At 42.6% G+C, this 25055-nt stretch overlaps 1 protein-coding gene across 4 annotated transcripts in view; it reads left to right on the plus strand.

The window, feature by feature from the left end:
* The window catches only part of JAKMIP2 (janus kinase and microtubule interacting protein 2), a 151934-nt gene that overhangs the window by 85917 nt on the left and 40962 nt on the right, over window positions 1-25055 (plus strand). For 2 of the 4 annotated variants that reach the window (XM_038740377.1, XM_038740376.1), the window contains exons 9-13: window positions 2891-3010; window positions 6933-7061; window positions 13810-13893; window positions 15173-15235; window positions 21499-21597. In XM_038740377.1, coding sequence (XP_038596305.1) covers window positions 2891-3010; window positions 6933-7061; window positions 13810-13893; window positions 15173-15235; window positions 21499-21597 — 495 coding nt within the window. The remainder of the gene's footprint in view (window positions 1-2890; window positions 3011-6932; window positions 7062-13809; window positions 13894-15172; window positions 15236-21498; window positions 21598-25055) is intronic. The other 2 variants (XM_038740378.1, XM_038740379.1) reach the window with 2 other exon arrangements.

Here is a 25055-nt window from a genome sequence, read left to right on the forward strand (position 1 = left end):
CTTGGGTTAGGGGGTCCAGTCATCCGGTTTTATACCAGATAATCTGGCTTTCAACTGTCCTGTCAACTGACCAGTACAGATTCAGCACTGGACCCTTTCATGTCCTCTTCAACGTACCAGGGGCCCAGTATAGATTCAGCACTGGACTCCTTTATGTCCTCTTCAGGGTACGTGGGGCCTGGCTTCCCTCCATTCTTGCTTCTGCTGCCTAGTTTTTTGTGTTGTTTTTTTTAATGGCATTTATTAAGCGCTTACTAGTTCTAGTGTGGAGCAGAGAGACCTGGGGTGGGGAATAATAATAATAATAATAGCATTTATTAAGCACTTACTATGTGCAAAGCACTGTTCTAAGCGCTGCGGAGGATACAAGGTGATCAGGTTGTCCCATGTGGGGCTCACAGTCTTAATCCCCATTTTACAGATGAGGTAACTGAGGCCCAGAGAAGTTAAGTGACTTGTCCAAAGTCACACAGCTGACTAGTGGCGGAGCCGGGATTTGAACCCTTGACCTCTGACTCCAGAGCCCGGGCTCTTTCCACTGAGCCATGCTGCTTCTCTGTTATGCAAAGGGTAATGCAAAGGCTCTGAACCAAGTGAGAGTATCAGGGGAGAAACACGCTAGACTTGGATGAGTTGGGTGTACTTCTGCAAAATGGTGCATATGATATCACTCCGTGCCCGTAGGGTAAAGGTGAGTCTCGGTGTCCAGTATCTTGGGGGTTCCTGGCAGCCACTTTACTTGGATTCCCAGAGGTGGACTCTGAACCCCAGGGACTGTTAGCAAGTGGAATCTCAGCCTCAAGTGCTGATTTCTTAAATGTTAAATCTATTCTCATCTTGGGAGGAAAAGCGGACACATCTGTCCGTGTATTTATATAATTCATTCATTCACTCAATATGTTGCCCACTTGTACTTTCCAAGCACTTAGTACAGTGCTCTGCACACAGTAAGCGCTCAATAAATACGATTGAATGAATGAATTCAATCGTATTTATTGAGCGCTTGGAGTCCCAGAGGTGGACTCTGAACCCCAGGGACTGTTAGCAAGTGGAATCTCAGCCTCAAGTGCTGATTTCTTAAATGTTAAATCTATTCTCATCTTGGGAGGAAAAGCGGACACATCTGTCCATGTATTTATATAATTCATTCATTCACTCAATATGTTGCCCACTTGTACTTTCCAAGCACTTAGTACAGTGCTCTGCACACAGTAAGTGCTCAATAAATATGATTGAATGAATGAATTCAATCGTATTTATTGAGCGCTTGGAGTCCCAGAGGTGGACTCTGAACCCCAGGGGCTGTTAGCAAGTGGAATCTCAGCCTCAAGTGCTGATTTCTTAAATGTTAAATCTATTCTCATCTTGGGTGGAGAAGCGGACACATCTGTCCATGTATTTATATCATTCATTCATTCATTCAATATGTTGCCCACTTGTACTTTCCAAGCACTTAGTACAGTGCTCTGCATACAGTAAGCGCTCAATAAATGTGATTGAATGAGTGAATTCAATCGTATTTATTGAGCGCTTTCTGTGTGCAGAGCACTGTACTAAGCGCTTGGGAAGTACAAGTCGGCAACATATAGAGATGGTCCCTACCCAACAACGGGCTCACAGTCTAGAAGGGGGAGACAGACAACAAAACAAAACATGGAGACACTTGTCAAAATCATCAGAACAAATAGAATTATAGCTATGGGGAAGGAGCAGCGTGCCTCAGTGGAAAGAGCCCAGGCTTTGGAGTCAGAGGTCATGGGTTCAAATCCCAGCTCCACCAATTGATAGCTGTGTGACTTTGGGCAAGTCACTTAACTTCTCTGGGCCTCAGGTACCTCATCTGTAAAATGGGGGTTAAGACTGTGAGCCCCCCGTGGGACAATCTGATCACCTTGTAACCTTCCCAGCACTTAGAACAGTGCTTTGCACATAGTAAGCGCTTAATAAATGCCATCATCATTATTATCATATGCACAAAATTAACAAAATAAGAAAGAATAGTCTGTTCTTCTATAACATGAGGGTTGTGGCCCAGAAGAACTTTGTGTTATGGGAAGCTAGCATTGTGTCCATCACCACAGGTAAACAGTTTGGTCCTGTATAGCATCTCCAGGAAAAGGATATTTTCAGAAAAACATTTTCTGTTTCTTCCACAGTAGTCTATACTAAACATGAAATGAAAATACCTGTGGTGGCAGAACTGACTGTATTTCCTGCAAATGTTCAGCCATTTCATGTATTATTTTTATCTCCCCACCTGTTTGTGTCCTAAAGACTCTAGAATCAGATTCCTTCAGAAACTGATGCTTTCTACTTTCTTTTACCATGCCTCGCCTAATGTAATTATCCTTTAAGCACTTGAGATTTACCCTACCCTCAGCCCCCACAGTATTTATGTACATATCCATAATTTATTTTAATTTCAGTCTTCCCTTCTAGAAATAATAAGAATAATAATAATAGTGGTATTTGTTAAGCCCTTATTATGTGCCAGGCATTTCACTCAGTGCTCGGGTAGATAGAAAGTAACTGGGTTGAATACAGTTCCTGTCCCACATGGGGCTTGCAGTCTTAATCCCCATTTTACAAACGAGGTACCTGAGGCACAGCAAAGTTAAGTGACTTGCCCAAGGTCACACAGCAGACAAGTGGCAGAACCGGAACTAGAACCCAGGTCCTTCTGGCTCCCACACCCGTGCTCTATTCACTAAACCATGGTGCTGTTCCATACTACAAGATCTTTGTCGGCTGGGAGTGTGTCTACCAACTCTGTTGCCTATTGAGTGTTTACCGTGTGCAGAGCACTGTACTAAGCGTTCATTGATGGTTTGATTATTTTCCCTTTACTCGTCCCAATTTTGTCATCAACCACATGTTTTTCCTTCCTCAGAGGCCTGTTTTGGACCCATTCATCGGCTATGACGATGACTCCATGGATTCGGAAACATCCTCCATGGCTTCGTTCCGAACAGACCGGACACCAGCCACTCCGGATGATGACTTGGAGGAAGTAAGCTTGTTTACGGATTAAAAACAAAACATACAGTTGACTGGTAGCCTCAGGAGTCCTTTGTTCCCTTCCAGATACCATAATTATGGTATTTGTTAAGTGCTTACTATGTGCCAAGCACTCTTCTAAGTGCTGGGTTAGATACAGGGTAATCAGGTTGTCCCACGTGGGGCTCACACTTTTAATCCCCTTTTTACAGATGAGGCAACAGAGGCTCAGAGAAGTGAAGTGACTTGCCCAAGGTCACACAGCAGACAAGTGGTGGAGCTGGGATTAGAACCCATGTCCTCTGACTCCCAAGACCGGGCTCTTTCCCCTAAGCCACACTGCTTCTCTATACAAAGAGGTCACAGGGTACACAGGTTATGAGTGTTATATACCTCCTATACCAGGTAGAAGGTGAAGTGAGTGTCTTGGTTTAGAGTTCTTCTTCAAGAAACTCTGTCACTCCTGTTTCTTTCTCCAAAGAGAGATACATTGAGGAGCTGCAGATAAGGCCTCTGTGCTTTTTTTTAAAATAATAATAATAAGAATTAAGCACTTACTATGTGCTGAGCACTGTTTTAAGCGCTGGGGTAGAAACAAGGTAATCAGGTTGTCCCACGTGGGGCTCAAAGTCTTCATCCCCATTTTACAGATGAGGTAACTGAGGCAAAGAGAAGTTAAGTGACTTGCCCAAGGTCACTGGCATTGGTTAAGCACTAACTATGTATCGTGCTGGGGAAGATTAAAGATAATCAGGTTGGAAACAGTCCACATCCCAAGCGGGGCTCACGGTCCATTCCCATTTACAGATGAGGTAGTTAAGGGACAGAGAAGTGAAGTGACTTGCCCAAGGTCACACAGCAGACCAGTGCCAGAGCCTGGATTGGAACCCAAGTCCTCTGATTCCTAAGCCTATACTCTTTTCACTAAGCCATGCTGCTTCTCCATGTGGCTCAGCCCACTACAGTGAATCACTGTTGGGATTGGTGGTGAATCTGATCAATCAATCAATCAATCATATTTATTGAGCACTTACTGTGTGCAGAGCACTATACTAAGCGCTTGGGAAGTACAAGTTGGCAACATATAGAGACGGTCCCTACTCAACAGTGGGCTCACAGTCTAGATGGGGGAGACAGAGAACAAAACAAAACATATTAACAAAATAAAATTAATAGAATAAATATGTACAAGTAAAATAAATAGAGTAATAAATACGCGCAAACCTATATACAATGTCTGATGCCAGTAAGTTCGACATGGGGGTGGAATGGAGGTCAGAGGAAGGTTCAGTTCTCTGTAGATTAGAATGGACTCACGGTTTCTTCTCTAGTAAACTCTTTAGAAACTTATTCTTCAGGCAAGAGAAAGCCTGGCTGGGGAGGGAAGGGGAGTTAAATCTTTGTTCCTTCCCAGCAAGACCTCTCCACCCTTTCCTCCAGGCTCCAGTTCTCTTCCAGAGCTGCTGTTGCTGTTATTGAACACTTACTGTGTACAGAGCACTGTACTAAGTGCTTGGGAGAGCACATTATAACAATAAATAGACACATTCCCTGACCACAGTAATCTAACAGTCAAGAGAATATTAGACCCTGCCCAATATAGGAAATTTCTGTGATGGAGGCTCACAGATCATTAGAAGTTTGGGTAATAATAATAATATTTGTTAAGCATTTACTATGTTATTATTAAGCACTGGGGGAGGTACAGGATGATCAGGTTGGACACAGTCCCCGTCCCACACGGGGCTTGCGGTCTAAATCGGAGGGAGAACAGGCATTTAATCCCCATTTTACAGATGAGGAAACTGAGGCACAGGTTAAAGAACCTGCCCAAGGCCATACAGCAGACAAGGGGCAAAGCTGGGATTATAACCCAAAGTCCTCTGATTCCCAAGCCTGTGCCCGTTCCACTGGGCTAAGCCACTTCTCACCTGAGAATAGTTGGGATGGACTGTCTCAGGCAGATCATGCCTAATTTTGTTGGGTTCTCGGGATTCTTTTTTTCAACTATTTGAACTAGTCTCCCTTCGCATCCATCAATCACAGTTATTGAGTGTTTACTGAGGGCAGAGCATTTTACTAAGTGCTTGGGAAAGTACAATAAAACAAAGCTGTAATATGAATCCCAGTGTTCAAATTGTTGGCTTCCTTAAAGGAAAATGCTGCTCCCGAGTGTGCCATTTGAAGGGACGGTAGCTAAAACATGATTCCCAAGAATAGTAAATAAGAAGTACATGAGGAACATAGAGGGATCTGAAGAATCTTAGTACAGTGCTCTGCACACAGTAAGCGTTCAATAAATATGATTGAATGAATGAATGAATTGGGTGCTTACTAATAATTGCGGTATTTGTTGAGCGCTTACAATGTGTCAAGCACTGTGATTCGTGTTGGGGTAGATACAAGATGATCAGATCAAACCTAGTCAACATCTTACTGGAAACACTTCCACAGATATGGGTTCATCATAGAGATTAATAGGCTAACGACATAGATATCTTTTTTCCCTTTGTTTGCTAGATCTGATCCAAACAAAGATGTAGAAATAAATTCAAGGAAGAACAAACAAGAGGAAGGGTTTAATTTTCAGCACGAGGAGAGTTGGACAAACAAGAGGAAAAGGGTTTAATTTTCAGCACGAGGAGAGTTGGCTTAGACATAAGAGAAGAATGTGTGGACCCATTATGATAAAACATTGAAACAGACTACCAGTAAAGTGCTCTAAACGTTTAGTACAGGTGCTCTGCACACAGTAAGTGCTCAGTAGTACCATTAATGATGACCATGTGAAGTTCCATTCCCAGAAATCTTTACATGAACATGAGTGATTCCTAGAAATCAAATTCATTCAATCATATTTACTGAGCGCTTACTGTGTGCAGAGCACTGTACTAAGTGCTTACCATCATTATTATTAAATAATACCATTATTATTATTATTATTATTAAGGACAGAACTAACACCTTTCAACCCAGGATGCTGTAGGCAGTCATCTTCCTGAAGGCAGGGGACTGGACCAAATGGTTTCTTTAGGTTTTTTTTCAACTCCAAGATGTTAGGATTCTAGGCAACATGACTTAGCGATTAGAGCATGGGCCCAGGGGTCAGAAGGACCTGGGTTCTAATCCCAGATCCTCCACTTGTCTGCTGTGTGACCTTGGGCAAGTCACTTCACTTCTCTGGGCCTCAGTTACCTCATCTGTAAAATGGGGATTAAGACTGTGAACCCCACGTGGGCAGGAACTGTGTGCAACGCAATTTGCTTGTATCCACCCCTGTGCTGAGTACAGTACCTGGCACATAGTAAGCGCTTAAGCAGTGCTCGGCACATAGTGAGCACTTAACAAATACCATCATCATTATTATTATTATTAAGAAATACAGTCAGTATTATTACCTAGGACATCACCCCCTGGGTCATATTTACAGAACTGTGACTGTTTCTTTTGTTTCATAAAATGTGGGTAAGAAACCCTCAAAAATCCAGAAATTAGAAATCTGGAAAAAATGTTGTGTGTGCTGGAGAAAGATCCAGAGTCCCTGGGTGTCTCGATTTGCCTTCCCACTATAAGCCTGGATCTCTCCCTCCCTAAGCTTCTCCTCTGCCCTCCTCCAGGCTTGCTAACCCCAGGGTCAGGGGAAAGTTCTAATGAATAAAAACAAGAGTGAAGTCTAATGGATTTAAGGTCTAAAAATACTTACTAAGAAATCCAGAACAAGGAAAGAATCTGATGTGGTCTAAATCCCAGCATTCCAGATTTTTGAGGTTCTGCTGAACCATTTGATTTAGTACGAAGGCCTACACATGTCTGATACTCTGAGTTAGCTAGGCAGACAAACCCTACAATTCACAATGGCCAGATGGCAGAACTCAGCATGCTACGCGCAGTAAATCTGAAATTGACACATCTTTTTTTTTCCTGTTCATTTGCAGGGTTTAGCAGCCGAAGAATCAGAGCTGAGATTTCGACAGTTAACGAAAGAATACCAAGCTCTCCAGAGAGCTTATGCATTGCTGCAGGAGCAAACGGGAGGCATCATAGATGCAGAAAGAGAAGCTAAGGTCAGTGCTTTTTTGGAAAATAAGCTGCCTAGGAGCTTCCTGGATTTCAAGACAGGGAGATGTTTTCTCCCTGTCTTGGATTGTGCTGCTGTCCCTCAGATAGGCCTCTCGTAACATGTATCAAAATGAATAACTGCAGTTTTCATTCTGAGAGATAGCCTCACTTCTAGAATTGATATGATATTAATTTTCAAAATTCATTTCTCACAATATTCCTGCTGACGGAAACCATTTTATACACCCCAAACAAGGTTCAGCCTAATTTTTAAAGTTTATTTTTATTACTTAGATGGAGCCAGTGGTCGAGATTTTGGTAATTTTGTTTCAGTGCAGTCTCTCTGAGCATATAAGTGCCTTCTGTATTTTATGTAAATCTATGTGTTCTGTTGACTTGACTCTTCCCCCAGTTGGAAGAGCGAGAAAAGTATTGCAAATCCAAGGTGGGAACCTTGGAAGGAGAGGGAGGAGAAAGAGTTATAACACAAAAGAGCCATAAATGCACTAGAACAAGATGGCCAAGTCTCATGAACCAAAGTTCTGCAAACCAAAAACATAAGATGGCTAAAACCACCAGTCAAAATTCATTTCTCACAATATTCCTGCTGACGGAAACCATTTTATGCACCCCAAACAATGTTCAGCCTAATTTCTAGAGTTTATTTTTATTACTAAGATGGAGCCAGTGCTCGAGATTTTGGTAGTTTTGTTTCAGTGCAGTCCCTCTGAGCATATGTGTCTTCTGTATTTTGTGTAAATATTTGTATTCTGTTGACTTGATTCTTCCCCCACTTGGAAGAGTGAGAAAAGTATTGCAAATCCAAGGTGGGAACCTTGGAAGAAGGGGGAGAAGAAGAATTATAACACAAAAGAGCCACAGATGCACTAGAACCAGATGGCCAAGTCTCGAGAACCAAAGTTCTGCAAACCAAAAACATAAGATGGCTAAAAAAAACAATAAAAAAAAAGATAAAAAAATAAAAGTTCCTTTAACTATAAAGGCGAGCAGGGTGGGGGGATTCCCAGGGATGTACTGCTCATGTACCACCCCCTCTCCCCAACCCCAACCCAAGTAGGAAGGAAGACCACCGCTGCCAGAAAAGCTGGAGCAGCAGCATACTAAGTCCCCTGCTGCTGCATTAAAAGAATAAATAATGACACACATGTGCATGAGCTGCCCAGCAAGTGAAAAAGAGCCACACGTAACTGGTCTGTTTAGCCTCTTCAACATTAGAATGCGACACTACCCAAGCCGTGTTCACCTCCTGTCTCTTGGACGATTTATAGCCCAAAAAGGACAGCTCCTGGGAGCCCCTGACCCTCCTCAACCTGTCCCTAGGTTCAAGTGAACCATATTATGATGTTACAGTGTTCCGGGGCATTATCCACATTACAGCAGACTCCAGGGTTTCACTTAATGTGGAGAATCCTTTTTAGTTAAATGAGGTGTGAATTTACAAGGGAATGCGGCACACTATTCATTTCTGGAAAAATCAACAATGGTTCACGCACTTGGCCCCTCCAAATGCTTGCCCACTGAATTGTCACTGGATTGAATTGCTTTGAGCCTGAAAGACTCCTCCCATCCTCCCCATCCCCACACCACTCTTTCCCTCAGGTTCAAAGACGAGATTACTACTAGAGAGATTTCATGTCTGTAAGTGTGAGTGATAAAATTAATGCAGATCTGGCAATCCTTTATACAAAGTGTGTGCATTTTAAGACAGCTCCCTGCTGCACCACTGCTTTTTTTTCTACAGTATCAAGGACAATTTTCCCTTCCTCATAACTGATGCAGGGATCTACCTCAAGCTTCTGTTCTAAGAAAATTACCTCATTTCCAATTTCTGTGCACTAAGTTTATCTGTCTTCTGCTGCCTCCCACATATTCATAACTAAGCCACATTTGGAGATTTGCTTCATGGCATTTGTACCATATTTCTTTGATTTTCCCTATCTATGGTTTTCACATTGAAACTCTTCATGGAGCTATGATTTGGGTATCTTACAATCATGCATTCTCTTCCATGTCCCACCCAGTTAAGGAATGATGAGGCAAGTAATGCGTTGAAGCTACTGTACATACTTACTCAAGATCTTACTGTTTGTGATCCTTGGCTGCCACTCAGTATAGTGCTGTGCACACAGTAGTGCTCAATAAATATGATTGAATAAATGAATTTGAGATGAAGTATGGCTTTTGGATTACCTAGCTGGAACAGCTCTAAAAGGTGAATTTTGCATCTGTGGTGAGTTGGCTACTGCATTTGTTCTACAGACCTGTTGTGTCTGAATCTTGATGCTATGTTGATGCCACACGGTCAGAAAATGTCTGAAATAATATATCAGTCTTTCAAATTTGGTTTGCTATCTTTGCCTCTCCATGAATCGAACACCATGCTGGCAGATTGGCAGAATTCAGTATCAGTATTAAGTTCTATGTCTTCAGTGACGATCCTTCAGTGTATATAGGGTTTTCCAGATGCATACTAATATATAACATCAGCCTTCTCAGGGTCATTGTCAGTCCATGTCACTTTCTCTTTAGATTATAAGCTCCTTGAGGGCAGGGACTACATATTTTACTTGACTGCAGTCTCCCAATCACTAAGGTAAAGTGATCTGCACACAGTAGACGTTCAATAAATACTACTGATTCTGAGAAGCGGTACCTACTCATATGTATGTCTTCCTGCTTGGGCTTCTAAAGTCCAGTGATCTGCATGTATGAGCTTCTGAATGAGTGTCTTAGGGACTTTTGATGATGCTCTTAGCTGGCTGAGTTGAAGGTGTTTTCCAAAGCACGACTGCGAGGACTATGTTGGACAAGACTGAATTTATCACCAACCCTGCTTTACTTCAAAGAATCAAACAAAGCCCTCTAAGTTCCACAGCAAACCATATCATCATGGAGTAATCCTCGACTCTAAATACATTTTTTCAGGGCCATCCAACTTTTATAGCAGTTGTTAAAGCCTAGGCCTCCAGTGGTGACAAATGTTTTTGTAAGGTGTATACTTAAACAATGTAGAGGTCTTGATGTTGCTCCCTACACTTCTCCTACAACTGATGCTTTGCTATTTCCATACGGCGAAGGAGAGTACATGCAGGCAATTGAGGTGAGCCGTACCTCAAATAGATCACAATGGATAAATGTGTCGATCAAAAGTTCTGCCTTTCTTCATGGCTCTGACTGCGTAATCACTTCATTATGTTGGAGCAAAAGCCATGTCTTCACACAGTGACAGGTTAACTAGTCTTTATACTTCCTTGTCCTTGTTGTTGAAGTGGCATTGAGGAAATGATTGAAATTACGTTGGCATCACTTTAAGATTTCTTCATTTAAATGGTGAGGGTGGAGTCATCAGCACTCTTCAGTGCTATCGTCAATGTTTATTTAAAGTCAATTGTGCACAGCACTGTATTAGTAGCTTTGGGACATTTGCTAGAAGTAAAGGACGGGTTCCCTGCCCTCAAGGAGCTTAAAGTCTACTGGGGAAGCCAAGCAGACACAAATTTCTAGAATCTAATAGAATCAGCGCCATATTGAACGTCAAATAACCAGAGAGTTTTGGAAACAATGAGGTTCTAGAGCACAATCAATCCATCAGCAAAATGTACATCGCATCACATCACATCTTCATTGTGCAGACTCTTGAGGAGAATGGATGGCGGGAAAGTATCCTAAGAGTTGCTCTATGGTGAGCTAAGATGGGAAAACAAAAAGGGAGGACAAAAAAAATCACTTCAAATCCACAATAAAGCAAAACTTCAAGGGCTGCAGCACTGTTCTGGATAGCTGAGAGACAGTCCCAGAAAAAAAAATCAGTCTTGGGTACAGCCATTAGAAATGGATGATGATCTTAGGAAAGAGGCTTCAGGACTATTGCAACACAGAGGGAAGGAAAGGCAAACTACACCAGGCACCACAATGAGGAATAAATGCAACAATACAGCAAGAACCAATCTTTCCCTGCAGGCCGTGTGAAAGTAATTATTAGTCGTGCATTGGCTTTAGAAGCCAAACCCAAAAGGCAGCTAGCCATAGATAGACAGACTGAAAGGTGGGAAAACAGATAGATAAGGATTGGAGGAAATGTTTTTTGGGGGGTAGAAACTTGCCCCCATCATTGGGAAAGCTGAAAACTCATTGTAGGTACACTCAATGAATGTTCACCATTGCCATGAGAGAATAGAGAAGCCTGTGTCTCATGAGAGAAGCAGCAAGGCCAGTGGACAGAGCACAAGCCTCGGAGTCGGAAGAACCTGGATTCTAATCCTGGATCCTCCACTTGTCTGCTGGGCAAGTCACTTCACTTCTCTGGACCTCAGTTACCTCATCAGAAAAATGGGGATTAACATTGTTGAGCCTCATGTGTAACATGGATTGGGTCCAACTTGATTGACTTGTTTGTACCTCAGTACTTAGTACAGTGCCTGGCACATAGTAAGTGCTTAACAAATACCATTAAAAACAAAATTCCTCCGTTCTAGGTTGGGAGAAAGTTAGGTTTTAAAGAGTTACCTTTCTCCAACGTCCACCTCAGTTCAGAGCTCTAAAATTCCTGCAGAATACCTGCCCTTTGCCCTTCCACATTGTCTGCACCCTCCACACCCAGCTCAGATCCAGAAGTCAGTAAGTTTGAGACCTTAAAGTTTTGGGTGGGAAATGTCTCTGATCCATACTTTAAAACTGCAAGTCTGGATCAGTTACCTCATCTGTAAAATGGGGATTAAAAGTGTGAGCCCCACGTGGGACAACCTGATTACCCTGTATCTACCCCAATGCTTAGAACAGTGCTTGGCACATAGTAAGCACTTAACAAATACCATAATAATAATAATATGGATTGCTCTCTTCCCAACTCACTGACAAACAGTGACTGCCCAGTTTCTTGAATCCATGGGGTGCTTGCCACTGGACAATGATGCTTCTCCAGAATATCTGTTTTTGGGGAGTAGTTAATTTTGGGAAGATGATCTACTTTATCATTTTAAGATTCAAAAATATGACAAATAGCGATAGATTCATTCATTCATTCATTCAATTGTATGTGTGTATTTATTTTTTAATGGCATTTATCAAGCGCTTACTATGTGCAAAGCACTGTTCTAAGCGCTAGGGAGGCTACAAGGTGATCAGGTTATCCCACGGGGGCTCACAGGCTTAACCCCCATTTTACAGATGAGGTAACTGAGGCCCAGAGAAGTTAAGTGACTTGCCCAAAGTCACACAGCAGACATGTGGCAGAGCCAGAATTCGAACCCATGACCTCTGACTCTAAAGCCCGTGCTCTTTTCCACTGAGCCACGGAGCATTTACTGTGTGCAGAGCACTGTACTAAGCGCTTGGGAAGTACAAGTCGGAAACATATAGAGATGGTCCCTACCCAACAACAGGCTCACAGTCTAGAGGGAGGAAACATAAGGATTCCCTATAAATATTTTTGTTAGAAACTTATGCTGACCTCAGTGGATTAGTTTGTCATTGAATACACTATACTACTAAGGTACTTTTAATATGTAAGTAATTCGTGTCTAGGACTAAGTAGAAAACTATCTGACCTTAGGAAGTTTCCAAAGTACACTTTGGCCTCAATTATCTGAAGAGTCGGGTCAAATTTTAAGACTTTAAAATATAGGGAATTGTCCTTTAACTCAATAGTCATGTTCTCAAAGATATGTTTTAAGAAACTGTAGTCACTGTTGAATCAATGGAAATCTGTGGGTTTAGGGTTAGATAGTGCAAAGTTCCCACACTGACTGGCATTTTTCAATGCAAATTCCTAAATTTATTGTTACATCCACCACTAGCTGAATGATATACATCTTTATTCATTGTTACTTTATAATAATAATAATAATAATAATAATGGTATTTGTTAAGCACTTACTATGTGCAAAGCACTGTTCTAAGCGCTGGGGGATACAAGGTGTCAGGTTGTCCCACAGGGGGCTCACAGTCTTATTCCCCATTGTACAGATGAGGGAACTGAGGCACAGAGAACTTAAGTGGATTGCCCAAGGTCATAAAGCTGACAAGTGGCGGAGCCGGGATTTGAACCCATGACCTCTGCTTCCCATTAAAAACTGGAAAATTGCAAACTATACAAAGTTCTGTAAAGCACAGTATACCAACAGTATACCAACAGTATACCATCCTATATCAGATTTACTCATGCCAACACATGGATCATGCTAAACCAGGAAAAACCCACATTGGAGAGGAATGTTCCCTAACTCTTCCATCAGCTTATAGTTTAAATGGATATTGAAAAACTTGTAATGACAAAACCAGGTGTAACTGGATAAATGAATTCAAAGAGTGTTTTGGAGCCTTCAGGGAGTCAGATAATTTTGTAGGGAAGACTCAGCAGATGGTATCCCTGGGGTTCTACAGAATTAATGCTAACATTCAGAGAGTCTAAGGGTCACTGAGGGGTCATGAGCACAAAAGAGAATTAAATGTGATAGACTGTCCCAATGCCTATTTGCAGGCCAAACACACAGGTAACCACAAGTAACCAGACTCAACAAGGCCAGATAAGTCCGTGCTTAGAACAGTGCTTGACACACAGACAGCGCTTAACAAATACCATTATTATTATCATTATTATTAAGTCATTTTCTTTTGATAGAGAGATTTGGCCTTTGGGTTTGGGTTTTCAGGGTTTGCTTGTTGAGTTTAGAACTTAAAGACATCTTGGGGATCGGTTTTGCTTGTTGAGTTTTGGCATTCTGATTTTAACAGGCCCAGGAACAGCTCCAGGCAGAGGTGCTGAGGTACAAAGCCAAAATTGAAGACCTGGAAACCACTTTGGCACAAAGAGGGCAGGTAGGGATTTAGTAGATTGACTCTCTTCTCCTTCCGAATTCTCTTGCTTTCCTTCTGCTAATGCATGCCTCCCAGTGGGGATATTGCGGATCAGACAGTGGTTCAGCCTGCAAGGGGCAAAATATTTTCTTAGTTGAAAAAGAATTCCCACTCCCAAGGGTTTCTTACCGGTGTAAATGGAAGCATTTATCTTTATGAGCCAAGGAGTGACTTGAGATAACAGTAGTTGCTTGGTCCATATTAGCCAAAGTCAGCCCAATTGAGAGCTGAATCAGGCCCTTTTCCCTGCTGTCAGTTGGCTTCCTGCTCTGGGGAGAGCTGAGCCCAACAGCATTAGAGCTATCTCGCTTGGGCCCAGGAGGGGAAGAGAGCAGTTTCTGGAAAGACCCTCACAGTTGATTGGTGCCACTTCCAAATCCTGCTTGAATATCTGGACTGGATTCTGGATGACACTTCCAAGTGGCCTCAGGAGAACCTGAGAGGGGGAGCCGTGATTCCAACGGAACCCGGATCACCTACGGTTCTAAATGGCAAGCGGGATAGCGGGGGTGCTCGGATCAATAGTGACAGGTCTTTGCTTGGCAAGAGTCACCAACAGGGCGGGTTGGAAAAGGTTGCCGACCAGGTGAGCAGGGTGACAACAGGATTTCTGGAGTGGGTTCTGAGGTAGGACTACTGCATTCCCCAGAAATGCTCACCAGGGACTGATGGGTAGGTTTTCCTCATGCAGAGAGGGCTCATGAATGAATCTTTTGAGTGCAAAAATCCTACCAAAAATGCACTTGTCCCACACGGAATCAGCCCATATTTATGTTTTTCTCAAGCTGCATGAATGCCAAAGTGCTCTGCTTTCAGTTTCCATTAGCCATCCCACTGAGCAGATGACATTGGCTGGGCAATAGGGAGAATGGCAAAATTGAGGTATTCTGAGAAGCTGGGGTATAAATGGCTATTTTTATAGTTTCACACTAATACAATTTGCCTGTCTGTGGGCATTTGTACCAATGGAATAATTCTTTCCATTTGGTGCGTTATGGGAGCTTGAGTCCCCAAAAATTATTCTTGAATTACTCAGACTGGCAAATGGAAACAGTAATGAATGAAGAGCAGTTGAAACTCTCATGGCTATTTGGGCCCCAGGTCCTTCATTTGGTGGCTCAATGGGGGTATATTTTACTGGCAGAACAAGAACGTCTCCTATGCTATTTCTCAGAAATCCAGATAATCTGTCTTGTTACTCTTCAAATCACTGACCGCACACTATTCTTTGGCCAAACAGGATTCACATTGGGTGGAAGATAAACAACTGTTCATTAAAAGAAACCAGGAACTTTTGGAAAAGGTACATGGGGGAAAAATCCTAATGGATGTGGGGTCCACTTACCCTTCAGAGGGACCCAATAAAAGGGTCATGGGGAAGGAAGGGAGGAAAGTTCTAGGTTTGCTAGGGATGGGGGGACGTGGGAGGCAAACAGGGAAATAATCATGACAATCATCAATACCCTATCCCTCATTGTCATATAATTACCACCTCAATCATCATCATCACCATCATCACTCTCATCCATCATTATTACCATATCCCTTCCCATTATCTCTGCTACCATCACCTTATTCACATTTACCACCAACAACACTAACACGAAAAAATGTGTATTATGGCCCCAATTGTGCAAGTTTCTGCCCTAGGCACTGTAGAGCTCTCGCTTATGATCTTTGCCCTCCTAAGAGTCACCTGTTTTCTTCAGTGATGCTGGATGAGGTGTTTGAGTCTATAGGTACCCTATAGGGATGTGTCGAAGTGTTTGGTTTGGTTTTGCTTTGTTAATTCTTAGAGCCCTTCAGCCTTTTCATCCCATCACATTCACACCTTCTCTAGCTTGATCTGAGTTCCACAATGACAGATAGGAATCACTTCTGTCAGCATCGTGCATATCTGTAAAAGTGGTGACGGTATAACTCTCGCTTCGTTTCCGGTAGTTTTTTGATCTCAGAGTTGCTATCGTCACACCAGTCTTGGTGGTGTCAGCTGGCAGATCCCACACTCTTAAGGGCTGGGTGGCAGGCCCAATTTTGTAGAGGAAACCAATTGTTGGTCAAATTGAGTGAGGTAGATGGGGATTCTTGATCTGATAAGCCTGCTTCCGTGTTGTCACAAATTTTCCTGCTTATGTCTTAATTCTTTAGGAATTTGACCACCAGCCATTGGTATAGCTTAGGGGACCACATTTTGATACACTGGTTTCATAATGAGTGAAGTTTTGTAACATATCAGGCACTGATGAGTCCAGAACTTGGTAACTCACAGTGGCATTATTATTGGTATATTTCAGTCTGTCTTGCGATGATATAATAAGCTGCCATTGCTGAGATTGTGAGTCGATACAGGATTTTTTTTTTAGCAAGTGTAATATTTGTTTGCGATTGCCAGTTGATACCTCCTTCCCTACCCCACAGTACCTGTATATATGTATATATGTTTGCACATATTTATTACTCTATTTATTTATTTTACTTGCACATATCTATTCTATTTATTTTATTTTGTTAATATGTTTTGTTTTGTTCTCTGTCTCCCCCTTCTAGACTGTGAGCCTGCTGTTGGGTAGGGACTGTCTCTCTATGTCGCCAACTTGTACTTCCCAAGTGCTTAGTACAGTGCTCTGCACACAGTAAGCACTCAGTAAATACGATTGATTGATTGATATTCAGCACATTCACTAAGCTGTTTAGCTGTTTAACTGTTACCTGTTTACTAGCTTTCCAATCCCACGGTGATTTTTCTCTGCATTTTAGCATTGCTGCCTAGGCATATATTGAATTTTTCCATACAATCTGCAGTGAGCTAACTACCTATAAATGTACAGTTCTCCTTTATCTTGAAGAAGAGGCTATGGATTGAGATCCTACCCTCGTATATGATTGTGCCTGAAAAGAACAACATGCAAACATTCCACACAGGGAGCAGGTGTAGATGGTTCTTCGCCGTGCTGATCGGGTTTTGGCCTCCTGACCTCCCAGAGGCCTTTGCTCAAAGGGAGCAACCCCTCCCCTGAATGTTATTCACCATTCACTCATTCAGTCATATTTATTGAGCACTTACTGTGTGCAGAGCACTGTACTAAGCGCTCAGACTGGTCTACCTGCTGTGATTGTGAGCCTTTTAGACTGTGAGCCTTTTAGACTGTGAGCCCACTGTTGGGTAGGGACTGTCTCTATATGTTGCCAACTTGTACTTCCCAAGCGCTTAGTACAGTGCTCTGCACACAGTAAGCGCTCAATAAATACAATTGATTGATTGATTGATTGCCTCCTAACAACCCACTGCTACCCACATTGTTTGAGACTGTCCTATGTCTGCCTTCCCTGCTTACAAATGCTCCCTTTCGGTTCACAGTATAGCAGCTGTTTGGGTGCTTGGGTGTCTTATTGCCATTCTTCTGACAAATGAAGCTGCATTGTGCCAGGACCACTGAGATGCAGGCGACCTGACTGCATTTCAGGTCCTCAGGGTCAGTAATCCTGTCTTGCTAGGTGATACTGAATTTAGCTGATAGGGAACACCCTTTGCTGAAGATCAATCAATCAATCAATCGTATTTATTGAGCGCTTACTGTGTGCAGAGCACTGTACTAAGTGCTTGGGAAGTACAAGTTGGCAACATATAGAGACAGTCCCTACCCAACAGTGGGCTCACAGTCTAGAAGGGGGAGACAGAGAACAAAACCAAACATATTAACAAAATAAAATAAATAGGATAGATATGTACAAGTAAAAAAAATAGAGTAACAAATATGTACAAACATATATACATATATACAGGTGCTGTGGGGAAGGGAAGGAGGTAAGATGGGGGGATGGAGACGGGGAGAGGAAGGAGGGGTCTCAGTCTGGGAAGGCCTCCTGGAGGAGGTGAGCTCTCAGTAGGGCCTTGAAGGGAGGAAGAGAGCTAGCTTGGCGGATGGGCAGAGGGAGGGCATTCCAGGCCAGGGAGATGACGTGGGCCGGGGGTCGACGGCGGGACAGGCGAGAACGAGGCACGGTGAGGAGGTTAGCGGCAGAGGAGCAGAGGGTGTGGGCTGGGCTGGAGAAGGAGAGAAGGGAGGTGAGGTAGGAGGGGGCGAGGTGATGGACAGCCTTGAAGCCAAGGGTGAGGAGTTTCTGCCTGATGCGCAGATTGATTGGTAGCCAATCTGGTAGATCTGGGGGAATATCACTTAACTCATGAGCCTCCACTGATGAAACTGCTTGAGACACCAAATAATCTTTTATGGAAGAATGGAGGTCCCACAGACACATAAAAGGTTCAATACCTTCATGACTTTGTCAACCATCAATTTGGTATGAATCTTGATGCCCCATCATCATCAAACTCTGCCTATTGGTCTTCTAAAGACCATGTTTTTCTATTTCTTTGTATAACCATGTATCCTTGGAAGTGTACTTCCTAGTAAGGCAATGTCAGTCACCAATGAAAATCTTTGGTTGTGTGTAGGACTTCTCAGATATAGGTTTCTGTTTTCTTCAGCCTTATTTTGAGAATCCATTATATATAACCTTCATGTCTTCTTATGTCTACTTCAAGAGCACCATCATTATCATTCAACAGATCTTTACTGACTGTCTAAGGTGCTGGGGTCAGTGTACGTTTCCAAGCCACTGGTAAACTCTTCCATCTCCTTGAGCTCCTAACATTATTGACCTTATCTCAATACTATGGAACTATTCCTTCTCCTCGCTAGAAAAGGAAGATTAAAGGAGAAGCAAGACTTAAAAGAGTTTCTTAACACACCTCCCACTATTGAAGTTGATACTATGAAGAAGAACTTGTTTATCAACAAGTGAAGACATGGCTTTGGTCCCAAAACTTAATTATGTTAATCTTGGTAGGGGCAGACTTATCAACGATTGTAGCAGAGCATTTCTGCTTTAAAGGAAGCCTCAGAGGGTCATTTAAACACTCACTAATGCCATCAGGCAGATCTAACTGAAGCCTGTGCTTATGACTCTTCATTCAGAGGAGGGAAAGCCTTTTTAGAAGGAAGCGTATCTGAGTTTCTGTTTCTGTAAAATGTCCTCCAGCAGAACGTCTTGTTTTCTTCAATAGTACAGTGTTGATTCTCTGTATAGCTGGCTCATCCATAACAAGCACCATTCTCCTTGTTGGAGGATATAAAGTACCACTGACAATATCGTTGCAGACTTAGAGAGACTCAATCAAAATACAAAATACTAAAGAAGCCATACACATATCCAGAGAACTCAAATGTTCTCACTAAGCCAAAGACTTTAACTGATAATTATTTACCGGATGTTCTATTTTACCCTTTGCTAGTAAGAGAACAAAGGTGAATCAATTTCTTCCCAACTGGACCTAAAGACAAAGAAAGACTGAATATTTAGCCTGTTCTCCAAACTTTCCCACATCCACTTTACTTTTCCCTAAATCACTATATTCAAAGAACACAGACCCATGTTGGACAGGGACTCTATCCAACCTGATTGTCTAGTAACTACTTCAGTGTTTAGTACAGTGTTGGGAATATATATTATAAGAGAAGCAGCATGGCTCAGGGTTTGGGAGCCAGAGGTCATGGGTTCTAATCCAACCTCCACCACTTGTCAGCTGTGTGACCTTGGACAAGTCATTTAACTTCTCTGTGCCTCAGTTCCCTCATCTGTAAAATGGGGATTAAGACTGTGAGCCCTACGTGGGACAACTTGATCACGTTGTATCTCCCCAGCGCTTAGAACAGTGCTTCGCACATAGTAAGCACTTAACAAATGCCATTATTATTGTTATTATTATATATATTTATGGTATTTGTTAAGTGCTTAATATGTGCCAGGCACTGTTCTAAGGGAACAGAGTAAGCACTTGAGAAACACCATTATTATCATGATCATTTTTATTATTATTATTCAGCAAATTCACTCCAAGTTCTCCCACCAACTGACTGTGCCCAACCTGATACCCTTAGCACATAGTAAGCACTTAAAAATACTATTACAAAAAAAGACAACTGAGATCCAAGCAAACCACAGAAAAAAGGAGTGGCGGCTACAATGACCTTAAGTCCAGTTTTATACTGAACAGTCCCCATTTCAGCTTGTCCGTCCCCCGTCTAGTACCGATATGGCACTGGGCTCCTTGATATCTTGTGTTTTTATTGTCAACACCAGCTTCGCTCTGCCTTGGTTCTGCCTTGCAGCCCCCAAGGTCCTGGGACCCTGGGAGAGGAATGCAATGTCTCTGGAACAACTGAGGAGAGCAGAGGTCTACATGGAGTCATTCAGCAAGTTCCAGAGAGAACCTTTTTGTGTGTTTCTATCACGAATCATATTTACTGAGCGCTTACTGTGTGCAGACAACTGTACTAAGTGCTTGGGAGAGTACAAGCACTTGGAAGAGTATGGGGCCTTCTTTGAGGCCAAATGCACTGTGTTATGTAATGTAATGTATGCCTGTTGCTTCTGAGGTCAAAGGAGTATCATCAATTGACCTCCAGGCCAGCTGTGGATAAAAAACTCCTTTGACGTTCATTGCATGCCTTCCATTACACCTGTTGCCATGTGTCTTTTAGGGCAATCCATCAATCAGTGATATGTTTAAGCACTTACCATGTGCAGAGCACCAGAATAAGCGCTTTGGCGAGTACGACATAATGGAGTTGGTAGATATATTCCCTGCCTACAAGGCATTTACTGTCTAGAGGGGGAGACAGATATTAATATAAATGACTGATATGTATGTCAGTGTTGTGGCGCTGAGGGTGAAGTGAATACCAGCATCCTGAAAGACCCTTCTACCTTTATTTCACTGTTACAGAGCATCTCCCCCACCCCCAACTAATAAGGTAGATCTATTGAAGATTCAAGTTACTTTAATATTGAAATGTGCTAGGCTTAAACTAAGACTTAACAGTAGAATATACAGGAAACTGAGTAGGAGGGATTAAAATGAAACAAGGAAAGGGAGAGAAGGGGACCAAATTCCTAGCAATCATTTGGCATCACCGCATCCTTGTAAAAGTTCCTCCATGCCCTAGGAAGACCGACGGAGCCTACCAGTGCTGGTCTGTGTTGTCTGTCCCTAGTCTTTTCTCTCAGGAGCAAGGGTGACAGCTTTCTTAAATAAAATTGTAGGTTGTCATTTATTTTCTGTACTATTCTTTCCGGGCTAAAGATCTTGGCTTGTCATTTAGGGTTCCAAAGGAAACGTTTGACCTGGGAGCGAGGTGATGGGGGAAAAACCTACTCATTTTGATATCCCTAATCTCCTCTTTGTCCAAGAATGTGAGCGCTCATTTTGCTGTTGCCCTTTGCTCTGACCCTATGCTCAGTTTCCACATCTCTAAATGGGGATTCATCCTTTATGCCTCTCCATGCTTCTCACGGGGTTTGGGGCATAATACTATAACTGGTGAGAAGTGATAGATAATCCAGGTAGTACTAAAGAGGACTAAAAATAAAGTCAAAATAATTCCCCGTTTGACATTGGCATGTGGTTTAGTTCACTTTCAGTGTATGCATTCATTAAGTCAATACTGTCTATCCTCATGGGACAGCACCAGGACTACTAAACATATGAATTTACCCTACTAGATAGAAAAGCTGGAAGCCGACAGCAGCCGATTGCAACAGGAACTGCAGGATGCCAGAGACCAGAATGAACTGCTGGAGTTCCGAAACCTAGAGCTAGAAGTAAGAAATGACCATTTGCCTGAAAGAGGGCGGAGGGACTCTTCGTAGCTACTTACATGTTTGCTCTGACATAATTCAATCAGTGTTTTTTCGGCCAACCTCTGCATTTTAAACTGTCTTGGAATCCAACCATCCAACCGTGGAAATCATATATAGGATCAGAGGAAGAATGTCGTATAGAGTTCACAAAGTAATTTAGTCCAGGTATTGATAAGGAGGGTTCACTTTCTCGCTCTCTCGTGTATTTGTTAAGCGTTTACTATGTCTCAGGCACTGTACTAAGCACTGGGGTAGATATAAGGTTGTCAGGTTGAACACAGCCCCAGTCCCACATGGGCTCACAGTCCTAATCCCCATTTTACAGATGAGATAACTGAGGCACAGAGAACTTAGCTGGCTTGCCCAAGGTCACACAGCAGACAAGTGATGGAGCCTGGATTACAACCAAGCAGCGTGGCTCAGTGGAAAGAGCCCGGGCTTTGGAGTCAGAGGTCATGGGTTCAAATCCCAACTCCGCCACATGTCTGCTGTGTGACTTTGGGCATGTCACTTGACTTCTCTGGGCCTCAGTTCCCTCATCTGGAAAATGGGGATTAAGACTGTGAGCCCCCTGTGGGACAACCTGATCACCTTGTAACATCCCCAGCGCTTAGAACAGTGCTTTGAACATAGTAAGCGCTTAATAAGAATGCCATTATCATTATTATTATTATTACTTCCAGGCCTTTGCTCTAACCACTGGGCCATAAGACTGTCATTCCCAGGGCCTAAGAGGATGGGTGGCCAGTATCACTGCCCCAGAGTGTCCACTTTCCCCCATTTTCTGGCACCACTGGTACCCCTTTCCCACCCTTAGAGCCCGTGTTCTTGGGGTCAAAGTTTTCAATAGTAAAGGCCCTTCTGCCCAAACAAGAGCATAGATAGGCAGGGGAGAAGCAGTGTGGACTAGTGGAAAGAGCCCAGGCCTGGGAATTTGAGGATCTGGACACTAATCCCGGCTCTGCTGCTTACCTGCTGTTTAACCTTTGGCAAATCATATAATTTCTCTGTTCTGTGCTTTCCTCATCTTTAAAATGGGGATCGAATACCTGTTTCCCCTCCTATTTAGACTGGGACATGGACAGTGTCTCGCCTGATTATCTTGTATCTATCCCAATCAATTTATTTATCAATTTAACGAGTTCTTACTTTGTGCAGAGCTCCTTACTAAGACCTGGGGAGGGTAAAATTCAGTAGAGTTGGTAGACAGGATTCCTGCCCTTGAGGAGATTACAGTCTATTGGGGGAGACCGACATTAAAATGAATTACAGGTAGGGGAACCGGCGGAGTATAAGGATATCAATCAATCAATCAGTGGTATTCATTAAGCACTTACTATGTGAGAGCCCAATACTAAGCACTTGGGAGAGCACAATAAAACAGAGTTGGCAGACACGTTCCCTGCCCACAATAAGCCTACAGTCGAGAGAGGGAGACAGATATTAATATCCATACATAATGTCGAATATATAATATAATTAATAATATATAATTTAACAATGTTTGGGCTTGCCAGAGCTGACTTTGCCCATAGGGCGATTATAGAAAGGATGCTCAGCAGCAGACAAGTGGGACTCTGGAAGAACTTTGATATAGCCAAACAAAAGGAGCACCAGCTTGGGAGTAAGAAGGACCTGGGTTCTAATCCCCTCTCTACCACTTGTCTCCTGGGTGATCTTGGGCAAGTCACTTAACTTCTCTGTGCCACCATTTCTTCAACTGTAAAATGGGGATTAAGACTGTCAGCCCCATGTGGTACAGGGGCTGTGTCCAACCCTATTGTCTTATATCCACCCCAGTGCTTAGTACAGGGCCTAGCACGTAACACTTAACAAAAACCACAATTATTATTATTACTGTATCATCTAGGGAAACATTAGCACTTAACAAATGCCACAATTATTATTATTATCCCTGGGGTGAACATGAAGAAATGGGCTTTGATTTACCCTCCTTAATACTGCCTCTGCCCTGGCATTTGGGAGGGCTTAGCCCTTGTATGAAGGTCAAGAAAATTCAACATTTTGGCTTTTCTACAATTATCATATAATAGTATTTATCGGGGTTGTCAGTTGACTGTGGCATTTTATGTTTTGAGGTTTGGTTTCCAATGCAGAAGCAATAGCTTGTTATAGCCCATCTGACTAACTCACAAATTTTCATCAGAGAATTTGTATTATATAAGTAGGAGGTTGCCAGTTGAAGTTGCCATAACACTTTGTAGATCAGTTCTCTAATAATAATAATAATAATGGTATTTGTTAAGCGTTTACTATGTGCCGGGCACTGTACTAAACACTGGGGTGGATACAAGTAAATTTGGTTAGCTACAGTCCTTGTCCCACAAGGGGCTCACAGTCTTAATCCTGAGGCATAGGGAAGTTAAGTGACTTGCTCCAAGTCACACAGCAGACAAGTAGTGGAGTCAGAATTAGAACCCAGGTCCTTCTTTTTACTGGGCGATGCACTTTCCACTGGGACATACTGCTTCCTAGGATGCTTCCAAGGAGGCTTCGGAAGAGAAATAGCATGACCTAATTTAAAAGCCACATGGCCTGAAGGAAATAGTATGGGTCTAGGAGTTGAAGGCCCTGGGGTTCTAAACCCAGCTCTGCCACTGATCTGTTGTGTGAATTTGGGCAAGTGACTTGCCTTCTCTGTAAAATGAGGATTAAACATCTCTTCTTCCTCCCACTTAGACTGTGAGCCCCATGTAGGACAGGGACTACGTCCAATTTAATTATTTTGTGCCTACTCCTAATACAGTGCCACTAATACAGTGCCTAATGCAGTGCTTGGCCCGTTGTGAGCACTTAACAAATACCACAGTTATTATTATTATTATTGCTTGTTCTGGTTATTTTTCCCCCAGTAGATTATTGTAGGTCATACCTAGAAGCAGGAAGCCTGGGACAATTTGACCTGTTTGGGAGTTTTTGCTTTTCAATTAATCATATTTATTAAGCACATGCTATATGCAGAACACTGTACCAAGTGCCTGGAAAAGTACAATATAACAGAATTAGCAGACACATTCTGTGCCCCAAAACAAGTTTATGGTCTAGAAGGGGAAATGGTAGTTCAGCTCTCAAAATGCTCTTCCCACCCGCGGTATAGACCAATCCTGAAGCTATTGGATCGGGGTGTGGGGGTGAAGTGGGAAGGGCTGTATAGTTAATCTTGCCCTGGTTCTTAATGCTCAATAAATACGATTGAATGAATGAATAAAGCACTGGATCCAGGAAAATCGTCCCCAGTCACCTTACCTCAGGATGGCCTTATTTGCTTAGCAGATCATTTATTTCCTTTCCCACAACAGGCCTTTAATTTTTTTGTTCGTTTCTTTAATCGACATCATAGACAACTGATTTAACATTTAATCAGCTGGTGCGGCACATGTTTTATTCATTCTTCTATG

The sequence above is a fragment of the Tachyglossus aculeatus genome, chromosome X1 (genome assembly GCF_015852505.1).
Source record: "Tachyglossus aculeatus isolate mTacAcu1 chromosome X1, mTacAcu1.pri, whole genome shotgun sequence".
NCBI classification, from domain to species: Eukaryota; Metazoa; Chordata; class Mammalia; order Monotremata; family Tachyglossidae; genus Tachyglossus; species Tachyglossus aculeatus.